This window comes from Halyomorpha halys, unplaced genomic scaffold (genome assembly GCF_000696795.3).
Source record: "Halyomorpha halys isolate HHAL.00 unplaced genomic scaffold, Hhal_1.1 Scaffold172.1, whole genome shotgun sequence".
Taxonomy (NCBI): Eukaryota; Metazoa; Arthropoda; class Insecta; order Hemiptera; family Pentatomidae; genus Halyomorpha; species Halyomorpha halys.
Genome location: NW_027113242.1, coordinates 21,323 through 40,532, shown reverse-complemented (window position 1 = coordinate 40,532; position 19,210 = coordinate 21,323). Strand labels below are relative to the sequence as shown.

General features: G+C 29.9%; 1 protein-coding gene across 3 annotated transcripts in view; it reads left to right on the top strand.

The window, feature by feature from the left end:
- The window catches only part of LOC106679008 (forkhead box protein N3), a 339,867-nt gene extending 320,663 nt beyond the window's left edge, over window positions 1-19,204 (top strand). For all 3 annotated transcript variants that reach the window (XM_067050827.1, XM_067050826.1, XM_067050825.1), the window contains 7 exons: window positions 144-319; window positions 3,555-3,767; window positions 12,695-12,828; window positions 14,425-14,543; window positions 15,465-15,532; window positions 15,957-16,063; window positions 18,129-19,204. In XM_067050827.1, the coding sequence (XP_066906928.1) occupies window positions 144-319; window positions 3,555-3,767; window positions 12,695-12,828; window positions 14,425-14,543; window positions 15,465-15,532; window positions 15,957-16,063; window positions 18,129-18,363 (1,052 nt within the window). In that variant the 3' untranslated portion in view covers window positions 18,364-19,204. The remainder of the gene's footprint in view (window positions 1-143; window positions 320-3,554; window positions 3,768-12,694; window positions 12,829-14,424; window positions 14,544-15,464; window positions 15,533-15,956; window positions 16,064-18,128) is intronic.
- The last annotated feature ends 6 nt before the right edge of the window (window positions 19,205-19,210 follow it).

Below are 19,210 nucleotides of genomic sequence, written 5' to 3'. Positions count from 1 at the left end.
TAGGTATATCTTTGTTAAAAATTAAGAATTTTTAATTTTAAAATAAAATTAATTAATAGCAATTACAATTTTTCAATTCATTGTATTCTGAATTAACTACATCTTATTAGTTCTGTGGATTAAAAAGTTATTTCATTTCTTAGGTATAAACCTGCGTACAAACGGAGCTGGAGGTAAGGAGGAATCTCCGACTTCCGACTATGCTGAGGAATGCCCCAGCGAACAAGGAGAATCTACCTGCTCAAGTGTTACTTCGTCCAGTCCCCTCCCCCCGCCTGCCAAAAACAGGCATCCCCATCACATACCATATGACCCTAAGGTATATAATTCATTTAGATTTTTACTTTCACACACCTATATATGAAATATACAGGGTGTTTCAAGCTTGTATCCTAAATTTAAATTTAAATTAAAGATCTCAAAACATGAAAAAAATTTTTATGACGGTTTGTTCGTTAACACTGTTTAAGAGATATTTGAAGTAATTCCTTTGAGTATTAAGACAGGCTCAGCATCTTTCTTCCATTGCAGTACTGGCCGAACTTAAAAAATTTTTAGAGACATTAAACAATAAGTTTATGCTAGTCCGGTCAAATGATCTTAATTTTTTTAGAAGAAGGATAATTGAAACTTGCAGAAGATTAACAAAATCTAAAGCATTTTGGCCACTGCTGTTGTGGAAGTAAGATTCCGAACCTGCCAAGGTAATTAATTTAAACAATATTTAAAATTATGAAGAAGATGGTCTGAGGTGCAGTTAAAAGAAACAAAATGGTTAAGAACTATTTATTTGCTGACATTTCGCCCCACTTTGTATAATTTCATCAGGGCTATAAAGTTACCGAAATAACCAAAAATATTTTGACATATTAGGATCATGAGATGCAAAAAGGTAAATTAAGGTAGAGTTAAAACTAAGTAAAGATAAGTGAAAAGAAAATTATATACAAATGAAAGAAAAGAAGAAATAAAATAGACAATGATAAGAATATAAAAAATCTTTTATATTAATACTATTTTATTTCTTCTTTTCTTTCATTTGTATATAATTTTCTTTTCACTTATCTTTACTTAGTTTTAACCCTACCTTAATTAACCTTTTGTATCTTTTTAGCCCTGACGGAGCTCTAAAAAAATGGGATGAAACATTGGCAAATAAATAGTTGTTAACTATTTATGTTTCTTTGACCGCATCTCACCATCTCCATCATAAATTTGAAATATTCAATCAATTATTTATCTATATAAACAATATTTAATATGAATGTTAATGTTTACATTTCATTAATAAAGTAGTTAAAACCCATATTAATTTATTTATTATAAATAATTATTTATTTATTATAAATAATTACCTAAATAATTCTTAATAATGAAAATCTTTTGATATAAATATCTGCTCAACAAAGCATTAATGGGCATACCTTCATTGATTCATTCTTGATTCATATTTTCAATTAGAATGCTTAACCCTGAAAGACTCTGTATAGTGTAGACACAACACTGTACAGCATATGTCAGAAAAGTTATATATATCAAATTACTTGTTGAAAGATTGTTGATTGTTGGACATTTGATTATTGGAAGATTGTTGATCGTCTGCATTTAATATATAAAAGGAAGCTGGTCCGTGTGCGGTAAAAAAAGAAACTCAAAGAGTAATTAAACTATTTATTGCGAGCTAAAGTTTCGCTCCAAGTTTACAGGGCTTCATTAGGGTTTAAAAAGATAATAACAACTAATATAATGTTACTGAGAAAGAGAATAAATAACATGATATAAAAATAAACTAAGGTGGGGCTGAATATGATTTAAAGTATGTGAACATTTTTATAAAAATGAATCATCTTTCATGCTACATGATATTTATATTTTTTTTAAATTTACTTTGTTCATATTTATATAAATTTTCACTTATTTTAAATAATTTAGCAACACCTTCATGATATTTATTCTCTTTCTCTGTTACATTATTTTTTTTTTCTTATCTTTTTTAGCCCTGATGAAGCCCTGAAACATGGGACGAAATGTTGGCTTATTTTAAATAGTTGAATTACTATTTTTACTGCACTCTCTTCCTTTTATAAAATTACTTATGTAAGGTAAGTAGATAAATGCCTGAGATATGACAGCTACTTGTTCACTAAAATCGACTTGTCAGCATTGTTACTTTATATAATTGATTTTGGACTATTTTAATTAAACTTGTCATTTCAATGTATTAATTATGTAGTCCTTAATGTCAGCTAGGTCTTACCCTCGCTGAAATAGTTTTGACTTGGCTTGAATGCATTTTCTGAAAATCTTCCTCTAGAGTACCTTAAATTTTGTTTATTTGAAATAATTAATTATCTTTTATTATTATAAATAATAATAAAAAAAAAAATATTATTAACTATAGGAGAAAATAAATGCTTTTGTGTTTCCATGGTTGCTATGAGGACAATAGTAACTTTTTAACTGTTTTCATAACAACTCTGGAAACATGAAAATGTAGGACTGGTAATTTTTTTTACCATATCAATAAATATAAATATGGAAAGTTTTTTTATTACCATTTTAAATAATGAAGAAGTCAAATTTGAAATGAGCGATGATTTCATCTCGAAGTAGGGTACTAAGCGAAATATGTGTAGTGCACGTACCACGCCAGAATTTTATTATATCGTTCTATAATAAAGTTAGTGTAATAGAAGTCTTATTCATGAACAAGCTGTGCCAAGTAATTTCATATGCAATAAATTTAGGTTATTTGATTTACATCTGAAATTTGGGGGGAAAACGAAAAAAAAAAAAGGATCATTCACTAAAAAAAGGAGAAAAAAATATGATTTTGAAAATTAAATTTGCTCCATTTCCTTTGATAAATGTTTTCTAAATTTAATCTATTAAAATTAGTGTCGTGAATCTGTTTCCACGCATATGAAATTGTATTAATTAGTTTCAAAATATAGAAAGCTCTTGGATCAACCACTATATCTCCCACACCATGATAGATATTGACATGCAACCACCATAAGAGATTGAAGGCTACTATCACATGCAAATATGGATCTATGCCTGAACTGGTTTGTTGTAGCTGCACAGTGAAATATACGGGGACACGCAGTTATTTTTATATTTGTATATACTGATTTTATCAATAACATGGTCATATTTTTATGAATGGTACAAATCCATCCATGCAGTATTCAAAAATTTTATATACCTGTAAAATGTTTTTTATTTTAACTTAATTCATGTAAATTTGAATGATAGGGTTTGTTTTTAAATTCATAATTGTGTCTAATCCACTTAAGAATCTGTAGTTAGCTGTTATTTCACAAAATAGCATTTTAAAAAAGATCTATAGTTTTCTATATAAACTTTTAAATTTAAAAGATTGAGAAGTAGTACCGTATAAACAGTTTTTAGATGATCAATTTTGTCATCAATTCAACTTAGATAATATGTTTTATCCTGTCTATAAACATATTCATTAAACCTAATAATTGATTGCAGATATTGATAGTAAGAGAACCAATAATACTCATCATAGCTTTATTTTGTTTCAGATCCATGTTACTTCCAAGCCTCCTTATTCATTCTCGTGCCTCATCTTCATGTCGATCGAAGACTCTAAAGGAAAAGCACTGCCGGTCAAGGAGATCTACACATGGATCTTGGATCACTTTCCCTACTACCGTAATGCACCTACCGGTTGGAAAAACAGCGTCAGGCACAACCTATCGCTCAACAAGTGCTTCCGCAAGGTGGACAAAGCACCTGTGAGTGGCAAATATTATCTTTTGTCAGGTTTCAGAGACGCTGAGACATTATTTTATTTTTTGGGAAAATTTCATATTTGGTACGGTGGTATTTTGTTTTCTCTTTTATTTCCTGTCATTAGTATTGTTTTTAAAAACATTACATTCTTTAATTATCTTCTTTCATCTAAATTTATTATTAATCTCTTCAATCCTTCGTTAAATAAATGAGTTAGTTTCACGGCCCAAAATACATCTATAATACTTTTTAATGAAAAAGTTTTTAGCTGGTTATTTTACTATTATTTAAGAATTTATTAATCTCGATTTAACACTGTCTAGCTGACCCTCACCTCTTTATAACGCATTGTTTGCATATTCCTCTCAGTAAATCGAGTGGTCGGGTCTCAAGATGAATCTTTACAAATCTTTTGTCGACGCTCCTCCCTCTTCTGTCTGGTCATGTCCTGTCTGTTTCGTCTATTTTGAGACCTAATGCTATAAGTTATGTTTGCTTTACTTACCTTCTAGTAATAATGGCTTGCAAACAAATAGTATGCATTAGTTGTTGAGGCAATGAATTGTATTGCTAAAGTTTATATACTATTTTTATAACTAACTAATGTACTGTGATTCACAATTTTTAATACCTCTAATATTAATCCTTTTAACGAGGTTAAATCTCATAGTATTCATTATACTACTCATACATCTACAATTTTCAACAACTTATTAGTTGCATTTATGGTAATAAATATAGAAAGCAATTAATAATGAAAAGAGTATTTTAAAATTATATTGTAATTACTTAGTGGGAGTGGGTAGCTCATTGGTAAGCCATTGTGCTCCTAACTCCAAAGACCTGAGTTCGAATTTGGCTGTGGCAGATAACTATTTTCTGTTTTACTGTAGCCGTGTGGATTTCAGAGATCCATCTGGGGTTCACTGAGCCTCATAAAGTGGGTACCCTTAAATGTGTAAACATTTTGCGGTCAAGTGTGATTCTGACTAAATCACCTCCTTGTACAACCATTGATAAAGTATCAGTACTTCCTTATAAGTACTGTGCCCCTAACCCTTCACGGGTTGTAGCGGTAAAGATTTTAATTTATTTCATCAGAGTCCATAAATTAATTTCAGGTCTTACTGAATGTAGGAGTGTACAAGAATGTAGAAATTTTTCTACCACTCCGAGCACAAGCTAGAAAAGTGACCTCCCTTGAAGATAGTTTATCAAATGTGCTTCCAAACCACCACAGCTTCTCAATAATGTGTTATCAACCACAATCAAAGTGTTAAACATGGTTCTATATAACATACTTAGTTTTTCAAAACTGTCAAATAATACCAAGACTATCGCCAATTTCAATTTTGATGGCACATTATAAATTTGAATAGATACTATTTACTTTCTTTTTTTTCATATTTAGACAGAAAAATTATAAATCATAACTTCTATTTTGGAGTTATTCATTCTGAAGAATATTTTATGTATGTTTATCTATTTGGCTTATTACATTTCACACTGAAACAACAGTCTTGGGAAATTTATGTTTATGTTTTGAACAAATTTGATTATCTTATTTTATATAATTCAATGAAAGCTGAATGTTATCTTGAGACAGGCTTATGACATTATCCATGAGACAAAGCTATCTCTTTGTATTGTAGTCATTAGATTTGGCTCTATTGAGTCAGGTTATGTTAGGCAAAGGTCAGATAGAGAACAAACCTCTCTGTTTCTTTTCCATCTAGGAAGCAGTGGTTATAAAATAACAATAATAAAAAGAACATGAGAGTCTATATGTATGAAGGTATTTATTATTTTAAAATATCATTTGATACTATTTTCACATAGCATTTTGTTAGAAATTTTTAAACACATGATTTTATTCTAAATTAATATTTAATTTTGTTTTATAAGTCATATTTTTAATAATAAAATTTAATAAATTATTATAAAACTGTTTTTTTTTTTTTATCTATGGATATTTTTTATTCGCCTCATTTTGGAAAGAAATAGCTTCATTATTGTCGAATTTGAAACAAAAAAAAAACATTTTTGGTTTAAAACTAACCTAACCTCAGTCATGATAATATTCATAAGTTCATCTTTCAGGTATTATATTTAAAAGTAAAATCTGAAAATGAATGACAGAGTAAGCAATTAGTTTTTTAAAACTTTTTTTGTATTTCATCAAATTCAATTTAGTTATTTAATTTTATTAATAATTTGTAATTTTTTACTAAATTCACTAAGATTTTAGTGTTCAAAAGACATTTGAATTTCAGTGTTTTAGTAAATTCTACTTTTTCTGTTTTGTTAATTTTTTTACATTTTATTTTTATTTTTTTACCTTGTTAATATTGATGGTGTAAATAACCTACTATGAGGTTACTTTTTCATTAGTTATGAGGTTTGTTCCAACACTAATATTGACAATTATCAAACTGGTGGACCCATATGCACTAAGGTTTTTCCGTTTGAAAACCTGCACCTCTTAGTTTAATGATAATCAACAATTGCTTAGCTTTGATAGTGCCACGTCTGACATATTTTATTAATTTTGTTATTTGATGCTACTTTTAGACAGCCTGTCTATAGGATGACTCGAGTAGGGAAAGTAATACTAGCCTATGTTAGTATCTAATATAAAGGTCGTTTGCAGCTGAGAGGGTTAAGTTTTCACCTTAGCAACCTCGTAACTGCAGCAGTGCTGCTGAATCCAGCCTAGGTTGTTGACTGTTATCTTGTGACGGTGTCAACGAATGAAAACTTGACCCTCTGCTTCCCTGCTCTGGGTAGAATTGTTTGGTTATTTGTAGATAACCCTCTTTATATGTCAGAAATGACCAGGCTGGGGTAATAATAAAAATTAAAAAAAGTATTATCTTTGCTATATTGAATACATCTATTTAATAATAAAATAAAATCTTTGTGTTTTGTCAGGTGTGCCACAATCAAAGGAAAGCAGCGATGCGCCTAATCTGTACAATCAGTTCTATGACAGGGGTTATGGCCACAAAGGCGGCTTATGGTTTAAAATCCATGCGTTACTGACTAAATAAAATACAGCTGCGTTCTAAGCTATTTCTAGACTTACCCTGTCGGGGCCGAAGTAATATATAGCTTCACTGGACAGGTCTTCTCTGAGGAAAATCACAAGATCTACACAGGTCATTGTAGACTTAATAAACATATATTTAATCTCAAGCTTACGGGATCACCTTTCTACAGATTCTGTTATGCTGAGGATGAAATAGCATACCGCATTATGTGTTGCTGTGACCGATTTCAGGTTAACACTGTTTGTTATGGACTGATCAATACCTCAAGTATACTTAGATTCATAGAATCTACATATCTTAAGCTTTAATAAGCTTGTTATAATGTTTGTGACACTACAATGTTGTAATGTGGATGGTACACAATAGGTCTTATTGGTCACAGTGCTTTCTGCCAAAGGAAAAAAAAAATGACAGGGGTTGCCAATCTTTCTATATTTAGTTAACATTATTTACTCTATTTATTACCACAATTTTAAATTTAATTTGATAATGTTGGATAATTTAATGTTTTTTGAGTTCCTGTAACCAAAAATGAACTCTTTTTTCTTCCATTGCATACAAATTTTTTGCAAAGCCCTGGTATATAATGCCAGTTTTGTAGCACGAAAATCATCAAAATCTTTTATAGTTCCTAGAGCACTAAACTTCAAATTTTTATGGTACTAAAAGGACTTTAAAATATACCAAATGGTACTAATCAAATTCTACTATACTAATTTGAATTTTAAATATAATACAATTTGGGTCAATCCATATCAAGTGGTCCAAAATAAATTTGCAGCTTTCATATGTATTTGGCCTAAAGTCAACTTTTTTGGCCTAACTAACTCATTTTTCCTCTCGCATCAGCTGATGATGTGAGACTATTATTAAGAGTAAATTTGGGACATAAAATGCTCTGAGGTTCTTCAGATGTTTGATTTGAGAGATCTTAACCATTCCATTCCTCAGAAATTATATTTATCTCAGTCATGATTCTGTTTTAGATAACATCGATAAAGGTATTAGTTGCTTACGGATATGATGCCAGTCTGGTACAAAAAGAATCTCTTGGAATCTGTTTCCATAGCATTGAAAATCCCAAAATAATTAAATACCACTGCTTATTGTTATTTCTGTCAAATTTCTATTCTGCAGTTTCAACAATTATACCAGGACAAATGATTACCTCATCATCAGTTATGACAGAGAAATTTATATACAAGCTTCTGCTTCCTTTAGGAACCATAATTTTAAATGAATGTAAATAATTTTTCTCTTCTAACTAGAGGAAAGTTTTAAGTCTGCTAAACAGTTATACAATAATATTTCCCCAAAAAATCTATTATTCATAGCAAGGAGATAAACCTTATCGATTGAAATTATTTTTCATCTAAGCTTAAAAAAATGTTTAAGAGAATTCTTGAATCATTATTGCCTTGTTTGTAGTTGTAGATCAGAAGAAGACATTTGAAATGATGATCCTACTTTTTTTTTTTTCATTTATTTCACATCCAGTTTAGTTTTTAATGAAAGATTTTCAAATTGTTTGGTATCATTTTATCGTTTAACATTATAGGAGATATGCTTCGAATAATTTGATGTTTGTTGATAGTTTTCAAACAAGTTTCACCGTTTTAACGCTATATGTAGACATTATATAGGAACATGTTCACAGTAATAGGTACATAATTGTGGAAAGCATTTAAAACAAATTTTTATGTTTTTATGTAAATGAATATTAGTTTGCCATCTTCAAAATATTCCATAATCTTGTCAATTTCACTTAATTTTTTTTTTGGAAATTATTCTAAATGTCCGCATCCATCTGCAATTCACCAAAATTAATATCCGTTATATATTCTAAATGTCCGCATCCATCTGCAATTCACCAAAATTAATATCCGTTATATGTTGGTTATGATAGGTTCAAACTTTATTGTAAAATGTATTCACTGCCACGAGAGAGGTTAAATTAAGTTTGTTTTGAATGTTTCAATGTTATCGTATTTCAATTGTTACGATTATGAGAAATGTGTTAATATGTCTAGATCAAAGGGAAATATTGATTTATATTTTTTTAATTAATATATGTTTTTAATGAAGTGTAGATAGTTGACCGTAGATTACTGTTTGGAGAGGTTTTTTGGAGAGTGCGGTCAGCAAAGAACAACATAAATAAACAAAACAATATTTATTTATTTTATGCTGACATTTCGACTTGAGTTTCAGGTCTTCATCAGGCCTATAGAACATAAGAGATAACACCATCATTTAGAGAAACATAAAATTGAAAATTTGTATAGTATTCTTTTTCAATTTTGTTTCTCTAAATGTTGGTGTTATCTCTTTTGTTCTATAACCCTAATGAAGACCTGAAACTCAGGTCGAAACGTCAGCATAAAATAAATAAATATTGTTTGGTTTATTTATGTTGTTCTTTGCCGACCACACCCCTTGACAAACCTCTCAATATATGTTTTTATATTTTTTTAATTAATATATGTTTTTATATTTTTGTGGGTCTTGAGGATTAGTCAACAATACAATTATATATTAAGGTGAATTTCGACAACTTTATTGTTTGCATAGTCATGCCATACAACGAAAAAAAAAAAGAGTTTTTTAAAACAAATACTTTCTTCAACTAGTTATTATAAAACTACATGAACATAATAATTAGTATAATTTATTATTAATAACTATTACAATAAAAACATTACTTACAACTGTCTATTACAGTGTGTTCTATATTGTTGTGATCCAACTAACTCAAGGTTTGTGACAACTGAATAGGTTTTAAAATGTTGGTAGAGAGTTTGTTTTGGTTTTTTCAACACGTAACCGTTCTTTCTAGCAGGTAGTCCATCTGTTATTTCTGTTTTGTATGTTGTCTGTTTATATTTAGTGTTTTTAATTGTGTCTTATTTATTTATTAGGTTAGAGTAACATGAATTTAAATTTTGTACATCCGATTTTTTATTGATAGCCTAATTATTTTATTTTTCAATAGTAATCATTTCTTTTATATTTTGCTTAAAGTTGTTTTTTTCCAAATGTATGATTTTAGGTGCATCAAATTTGAATTTACATCATGTTTATCTAAAATGTATAGTCAGAGCTGTTTGTTAGGGTTGTTGGGGTTATTTATTATAGGGGTACAACTATATTTATGTTCTGAAGTACCAAAATAAGAGACGATTGTAAGTAATATTTTAATTGTAATAGTTATTGATCTTAAATTATACTATGTTCAAGTAGCTTTATAATAATTTGCTGAAGAAAGTATTTGTTCTAAAAAACTGTTCTTTTTCACTGTAGGGCATGACTATCCAAAAAATAAAGTTGTGAAACTTCACTTAAATATATAGTTGCATTATCGACTGACCCTCAAGACTCACAAAAATATACATCTGCAACAGTAAAGAAAAAAAGTTATCTATATGTTTTTGTTTATTCAAAGAAAAGAATATTGAGGTTGACTCTCTTATCTTTTTGGAATAATCTTATCTGCAGAGAAAAGAGGTTTTAGTGTAGCGATGAATGAGTGTGAAGGGTGACAGGGCTCAGATTTTAGGATTGCTATTTAAATATCCGAAGAGCTTAGCTCCCTCATGTTGGATTGTCCCAAATCGGATTGCTAGTCTAAACTGCTGGATCTGTAGTCTAAACAAGATTTTCTGTTTTTTAGTGCTTTAAAAGACCAATAAAGCTTACTATTATTAGTGGCTAAAATAAATACTCCAATCAGGTTTAAAATATACTCCATCATTAAATCAAGGTTTCGTATATGCAATCCTTTTTACTTTAGCATTATCTAAATATTATTAGTTATAATACCTTGAGCTAGTAATTGTTATTTTAGTTATAGTTTAACTTGATAATAAGGTACTTGAGAGGACTGATTTGAATCTTATTATTATTATTAATTCAGCTCCACAACTCGATGCCGAGTCCTGGCCTCCTGCATTAGCTTCCACCAATCTTTACGATCTTGTGCGGCCGCCATCCAGTTCCCCACACCCATCATGGTCCTGGCATCACCAATCACACCATCACTCCATCAATGGCGTGGTCTTCCTCTGCGTTTTGCTTTATGTAGTACCTCAGTCACTATTTTCCTTGGCACATCACTCTCAGTCATCCGAGCAACATGCCCTGCCCACCTCAATCTACTGAGCCTCACGAACTGGACAACGTCTGGATTCCTATATAAAACTTTGAGCTCCTGGTTTGTTCGACGTCTCCTATCTGGTCAACCTTGACAGCTCCAAATATTTTACAGAGAATCTTCCTCTCCAATACCATTAACTTGTGCTCACCAGCCTTGGAGATAGTCCACGTTTCCGAGCCATACAGAAGAATTGGCCGAATAATTGTTTTATACAAATAAATCTTGGTGTCCTTAGACAAGACACAGCTCCTAAAATAGGGACTGAGGCTATAATAACAGCGGTTGGCACACAGGACTCTTTGTTTAATTTCAGAGTCCACAATATTGTCTTGGGTTATGAGCAATCCCAGTTACACAAACTCGGGAACTTTTCCAAAAGTATATTCTCCGATCCTAATTTCTTCACCGGGCCTGGGGATTTCCTCTGTGACCATGTATTTGGTCTTTTCTGCATTCAACATTTGATTTGAATCTACTTTCTAATATCTGAATAAACCCTCATCCTCCCTCTCTACCCCCCCTCCCCTTCTCCAATGTTGAGATATTAAACATGACCAATTTAATTTATTGCACTTGTTTTCTTCTTCCTTATAATAGTTATTTAAAAATCTATCATCTAAAGGGTGTCTTTTCTTTTTTTCTTAGTTCAGGAAATGACTAATAGATTAAATCTATTATTCTTTCCAATCAACAACCTTTGGGACATTATGCCTATTTTTAAGTTGCTTCCATCTAAAAATAATTAATTTATCATCTAATAATCTTTACTGAAAATTCAACATTATTAACCATTTTATAATTTTATATTTCACATGATTGGAATATATTGATAATAGGCTGAAACTTATTTTATTATTTTAAATTACTAAAACATTTTCTTTGTTTTGAAAGTAATTTCTTTACATTGACAGCATCATCGATCTTAAATAAGAATTAATTTAAAATCAATTTGTATTGATCTAACAATTATGTAACGTCCAAAGACGCAGTGTGGTACTTGAAAGCCATAAAATCCCTTGAGCTGATGAACTTTTATAACATTGCATTGTTATTCATGCTTTATAATATAATTATAACTCAATAATCCTATATCTATTTATTATATTGTAAATAATTATATTTAAATTGTTATGAAAGTATATACTTCATATTTTATATTTATGACAAGGAGTACTCAGCATTACCGAAATTACAGAAGGGTATCAAAAGGAAACATTGTGTACTAGGGCGACCAACCTTTCCTCTTGAGTGCTGTCTCCTATATCTGAGTTGTTTTTTTTTGTTATATATAACCGTGTTCCTTATGAGCGAGTTATAGTGTGTACATTTTATAAAAATGGATTAGGAACTACTCAACAAAAAAAAAAAATGAATAATAGACATTATTCAAGAGATGGAATCAGATAAAAATTCCTGACCAGACGGTTTCTCAGGGCTATAAGGTCAAGAACAAGGCACCTCGGTCATTATGGCCTATTTGATTTGATTATCCTTTATTTATTTATTTTTTAAGTGGTTTGAGTGAACCCGGGTAGATTTTTATTCCACATATCGAACCCAGACAATGTGTCAAGAGAAAATTTGATTTACCCAAGACTTTGATTCGAATCTGATCAAAAACAGTCTTCATATTAGTTTTTAAAACTTCAACACGTTTCAGAAAGTGATGAATAAAAAATAAATTGAACCAACGCAAGTTTTTAATATGCAACAAAACCTGTTTCAGAATCTTGGTAAAGGCTCACTTTGGATGGTCGACCCTGTCTTCCGGCCGAACCTGGTACAGGCTCTAATGAAAGCGCCATACCATCCCTACACAAACCTGGACCGCAACAACTCAGCACCACACTTCACTCGCAGGTAAAGGATAATTCAAAATGGATTTTATAGAAGTAAATTGGAAAAATACAATAGCTTATCCAAATTTAAATGAAATGATTTATTTTAACACCAAAATTGGTCTTATTCATCTTACACTCTAAGTTGATTATTAGTTTCCTTAGGCATCAGATTTATCATTATCTGTATCTACATCTTTTCCCTACAGTATCAATCATTTCTTCATTTTAATATAAATAAACTGCTCCTTTCTTTTTTGATCCCTTTATTTTATTACCTTCAATCTATAATTAAAATAAACAAACTTTAATTAAAGAGAGAAAAAACTTAGTTTGAAGAGCTCCCTCCAAATAGATTATAATTTGGAATAGGATTTTTATGTTTTTTACTTTTACTGACCTCTATGGTAACAAAAAGTATTGTGATCGTGCAAAATTTCGAATTTGAGTTTTTGATAGAAATACACGTTTTGAGGACCCTCTGAGTTCAAATTACTAAGTCTCGCAAAATGGTCTGTTTGGTAGGTCTAGCTCAAAAACAAAAAGTAGTGCGATGGTGAAATTGCATTATATTTAAGGCAGGTACAGGCCTAGGGTGTGACAGCAACTTTTTCGATAAAATCGAAAAACTTCTTCATTGTGCAAGTTAAGTCCTCTAGGACTTCCTTCATCTTGAGGATTCCTAGTTCTTAGTTTCCTACAATCCTTCTGAGAAACCTCATTTCTGCAGCTGTCTCTCCATTAATGTCCTGCTTTCAGCTCCATATAGGAATACAGGCAAGTACACGAACTTGAAAGGTGTGGAATTTCACATTTTTGCCTACTTCTCGCTTCCCAAATACAGTATTGGAAATCTGGGCCCTGTTTCATAATGAAAGCTAATTTTATTAGTTCAAAATACAAGTATCGAAGCAACGTGGCAATTACACTAATACTTATTGTTTTTCATAATAGGGAGGACTATTAGTGATATTACAGGAGTTAAAAAGTACTAAAGTACAAGTTACTATTGTTCAAGTCAGTGTAATTGTATTAGGTTAAATCAACAAGGCTAATAGTATTAGTTTGTATTTTATTATGAAAGAGGGCCCAGGTAGTAAACCAACTTTGTCTTTCCTAAAACATTTTTGTCAAATTCATTTCTTTTTTTTAAAATGAAGATACATTTTTCAGATAAGTAATGTATTTTTACCCTATATTAAAAATCTGATCAGTAATAAATTCATTTATGGATGTAACTATTAGTATGTTGCATGGACTAACATGTTTTTATTCTACTCATTTTGTTTCATCTCAATTTTTTTATTATATCTCTTTATATCTGATTATACCATGCATGTGTAATTTATATATGTCCGATTACGGATTGATAAGTATGCTGTGTGAGATAGCAAGCTGATGTATTTAGGCAGCATAGATAAATAAAGTATTTCTCTCTCTGTGTATGTCCCAAAGTCCAAATGTTTAAGTTTCAATTGTCTCTTCAAATTCTATTCTCGAAAATTTTATTCAATTTTATGTAAAATGTAGGAGATTCACTAGTAAAATTCAGCTATAATTTTTATCAGTTTCAGTGTATCATCTTATTAACTCATATCATTTATTTCATATTTTTTAGGAGTGAAAGTAGTGGTAGTGAATGCGAAGAAGACGATATAGCCCCGGATGATGTTGACGCGGCTGCTGCAATGCTTGTTCTCAAGCACGGACCACAGGCCAAGTTCCACATTTCCAGAGGTTTGTTGAGAGTTGAAATATAACTATGACAAAATAATCAACTTAATGCTATGTTGGTTTTTTATAAAAATGATAATTTGTAAAGGATATCCATCTAAAAATAAATTATGTAATTTTTTATATTATTCAAAATCAACCACTGAAGATAAAGGCAGGTAGAGGTAAGAGTTGCTCTCGAATATATATTAACATATAAAAAAAATATTCTGGTCAATGCAGTAAACCGGCTTCATATAAAACGAACCATATTAATATTTTTGTTTTGCCACAATTATATATCTTTTTTTTTTTTAATCTATATATTCTAATAGTTAGTAATTTCTTTGTTTGGCATCAGTTTTGGTTAAATCATTAGCCAGATAAATTGTTTATTAAATTATTAATTTTGTGGTTAATTATTAGTTTTTTTATTAAATCTGATGAGCCAAATATATAAACAATGCAAATTGGGTGTATAGAGTACCAATTTATTTATTTCATCTATATTTTATTAGAGTTAGGTAAAAATTTTGAGTAGAATCATTTTTTTGTGTTCTGTAGATCCAGTTTATATGATATGCAGATTGTTTATTTGTTCTGTTTATAATTTATTTATTTTTTAATTAATTACTACAATATTTTTTTTTTTAACCAAGGATTGACCTATGAGCACATATAAGCCTGCCTCACAGCCAAATAAGATTTTATTTAAAACATTAAATCAGACTGAATCACAATATTTATTACCTTTGGCATTATAATAGATGATGAATATCACTAGTCCTGATGACTAATGAGTCGTGTCCAGTCCTCAGAAACATAGGAATGTGAAAATTATTTATTAATTTATAACTTTATTATGAATTAAACTAATATTTCTAAATTGATAAATGATAGATGTTAACCTAGGTTCAAACACTTGATTACATTATTTTTTAACAGATGACTATCAAAGAAGAAACAGGCAGTCAAATGTGAAACTGGGAAGGCATAGGGCCACTTCACGAAAAGTGAGTGAAATCTAAATATTTTAAATTTGTTTTCTATCATTCGACTGTTCCTGTTCCATGCAGTCATTTTTACTATTTAAACTTGTACTTTTCTTCACAATGTAATTGTAATTTCTTTTGACCCGAAAAATCCTCAATCGTGTAATTTTAATAAAATTCATCTAATATCCTTCATATTGCAAGGCTTTTTCCTGGTATCCTTCCTTTTTAAACAATAGAAAATGAATAAGTTTCTTTATTCCATAAAATATGTTTTTTATATAACAAAATATATGTAATAAAAGGTTAATCATTTTTTCATTAATAATTTTTATCTAGAATGCCTTTAATTATGATTATAATATTTGATGAATTACATACTTAATTAATTTCATAAATAATTATGAGCTTTGGAAGTCATTCTAAATAATCTGGTATATCGTAGGAAGAGGAGTATCCCGGGAGACAAGCTGATGACCACACCTATTCCAGTATGGAATCAGCTGTTGAACCAGATGAAGCATTTATGGATGGTTCTGACTCAAACTCTACGTAAGCTGGCTCGAATTAATTTCCATATAATGCTTTATTATAATATTTTATTTCATATTAAAAATATTTGATACTTGTTTGATCTCAAAAGTAAGGTCTCCTATTATAGTATTCATTTGGAATAACAGTAAAACCTAAGATGGAGGTTCAGATTGATGATTTTAGAGTAGGACAGATGGATTACTGAGAAAATTTTGAAATCAGAAGGAGGGGGAGGCTATGAGTGCTTTGTTTATATCATGCGTTTCACTTTTCTTATGGTCAAACAAGCTTTCTCGTAATTATGAATTGAAAGAGACATTACACAAAATCCTAAGGTATTTAATATCTCATTTACAAGTAAGCTTCAGTCGGGCTGACAGTATAGGAGTCTTCATGATTCAAGTCTGTCACGTTGTAACAGCCTTATTAAACCGCTAAAACCATTTATTAAAAAAGAAAAAAAAAGCAAACAGCTTGTGTCTTAAAAAACTATAGTGTTTAGTTGTATATTTGTGTTTAAAAATTGTAATATATGACAACAGTAAGCTATGAAAATCTCATAATTATATTAACAAATTTGTAGGTATTTTTATATTTTGTAAATAGTGTTTGGGCTCTAATTTTTTTTTTTTAGTATTAAATATATATATATATTTATATAAATACACACATTTATTTTACTATCTCCTGCTATAGTGGAAGTACATTTTAAGGAGTTTCTGAGTTTATTTTCATTATTGTAATAAGTATCTATTAGGTTTATAATGTGCTTGGGCCCACATTACATATGAAGTGTCATATATGGGACACTGAAAAAGAAAGTGAGACGTATAAAGATTATTTTATTTTATTATTGGCTTAATGTACTACCGTCATTATGTGTACTATATTGATGTACTTTGAGGTCTATTATATACTATCCTTATGTAATTTGAGGTATTTTATGTACTGTCTATTCGAGTTATTTAAAGCCAAAGATTTAACAATTTTATTTGTTTACTAAATGCATTTTAATTCCCATAGTAATTTTTTAAAATCCGTAACACGAGTTTAAAAAGAATTTAGTTGCAATTATTTATCTACTTTTTATATCAAATCATATGTTCAGTATAATGCATTTATTACTATACTTTATTTATAAGGAAATAGATTATGCAAACTAAGTTAGTTCTTAACACTAAAACATAATACAAATAAACCTGTCGTACCCAAGGTTAAAACAATTATACTTTTTAATTAAATCTAATTATTTATCTTTAAAAAAAAAAAGCAAATTAACTATTTTGGTACGATTGAATTATTCATTACTTTGAAGTATGGCTGATTATATTATTTCAACTAAATGTTTTTTGTTTTTTTTAATTAACGAAGTATACCAAAACTATAAAATAAAAAATCCAACCTTTCTAGTTTTACTTATGTAACCCTTAACGTAAAAGTCATATTTTCATCATAATTTTATATTGACAATTTATTACAAAGTATATACATTTCCAATATATTTCGTAACAAAATGAATAATATTGCATGACAAAAATAATGAATACCTCCAAGGTACATGGTAAGCACCGGACAGATTAAGTGCTAATGTCTGTATTATTATTTGTTTACAATGTTGTCAAAAAACTTTTTTTTTTAATTCTCTCGTAATGATATCAGACCATTTATAACGTATTATAAATTTATTTTGAGATAGAGTTCTCTCGCAATGTGAATAATATTAAAGCGCTACAGTTGGGCGGACTGACCGATTCTGATATTTTTCACCAATGCAGCAAAGGCCGATATATCAGCATCTAGCACTAAAAGGGTTAATCTAATTTTTAAAACATCTGATAACTATATATAATAATAATTCACCCACTTAGTATTACAAAGCTAGAATATTTGATTGTTTTAATTAAAAAGAGAATATTTACCTTTCTACATATTTATACACATTTTATTATTTATATTTTGTTTATGGCTACAAATTATATCTTTTGACATTTATATTGTTCCTATGGATACAAAAATATCTCCGCACATCATATCTTTTGACATTTATATTAGTCCTTAATGAAGAATGCCCTATGTTTTACAGCTGTTCGCTGCACATTTACGAAGAAGATGATAAGGAGGACCCAGAAGAGGAAAGACGTAAGACTGCTGAAGGAGCCGATGCACTCCTGAACCTTGCCGGTATCAAAACCGGCGGCCTAGTAGCAGCAGCCAGCATCACGTTATCGCCTGACAGGAAGCGATGTGTGCCAGTCCGTGGGGGCCCCCCGTCGAAGCGGAAACCTGCATCTCCCCACAAGCTGAAGGTGAAGAGATAGGGGGGACACCGCAGCCTTTTTAAGTTTAAATAGTCTTTGTCTTGTCGTTGTTGTTTGGAAAGGGGGAGGGGTATTGCCTAAGGTCACAGGGGACTGGCTTGTAGTAATAGGCCATTAGGATATTAATCGTAATTGTTACATTAGTGCGCAACGACTAAAAATTGTTATTTTCTATTTATATATCTATATCAAGTCCTGTTACTACTGTATAATTTATTGTTTGTCAGCAACAATTTTTAACGATTGTATCGATAACTTACTTTATTAATTTAATATTAATTACTGTTAATGTTTGTAACATGGTAAATTGTTCAAACTGTCGGTCGGATCAAGTAGCTTGAGAACTATCAGCAATTAGTTTTATTAAACTGATCGACCGAATATGAAAAATTTCGTTTTTAATTAAAATTAACAGTTTGAACAATTAAGACTTTATTGAAATTTTTGTATGTTTACTTCTTTATAAATAAATTATAACAATTGTTGATTAATAATATGCTGTTTTTGTTAGTATATATTAATATATATGCATAATGTTTTTGTTACCTCTTATATTGGAGTTCTTGTGCAGATATTTTGAAGGCAAGATTAAGTTTGTGCGTAATGTGTTGAAAAGTATACAATATTTTGTGGGTGGGACATATGAATCTAGGCCACTCGAAGACCCTGGCCTCTCCCCTTCTGAACTTATTGTAGTAAAATGTATTTAATATTTAGGAGAATTAATATATATATTTATGTTGAGGACGAATGTTACAATGGCACGTTCTGTCCCGATTAGTCCAATTTATTTTACCTTTATACCTAGTTTGTTTATTGTAATAAAATTATATTTTAATTTTTCTTT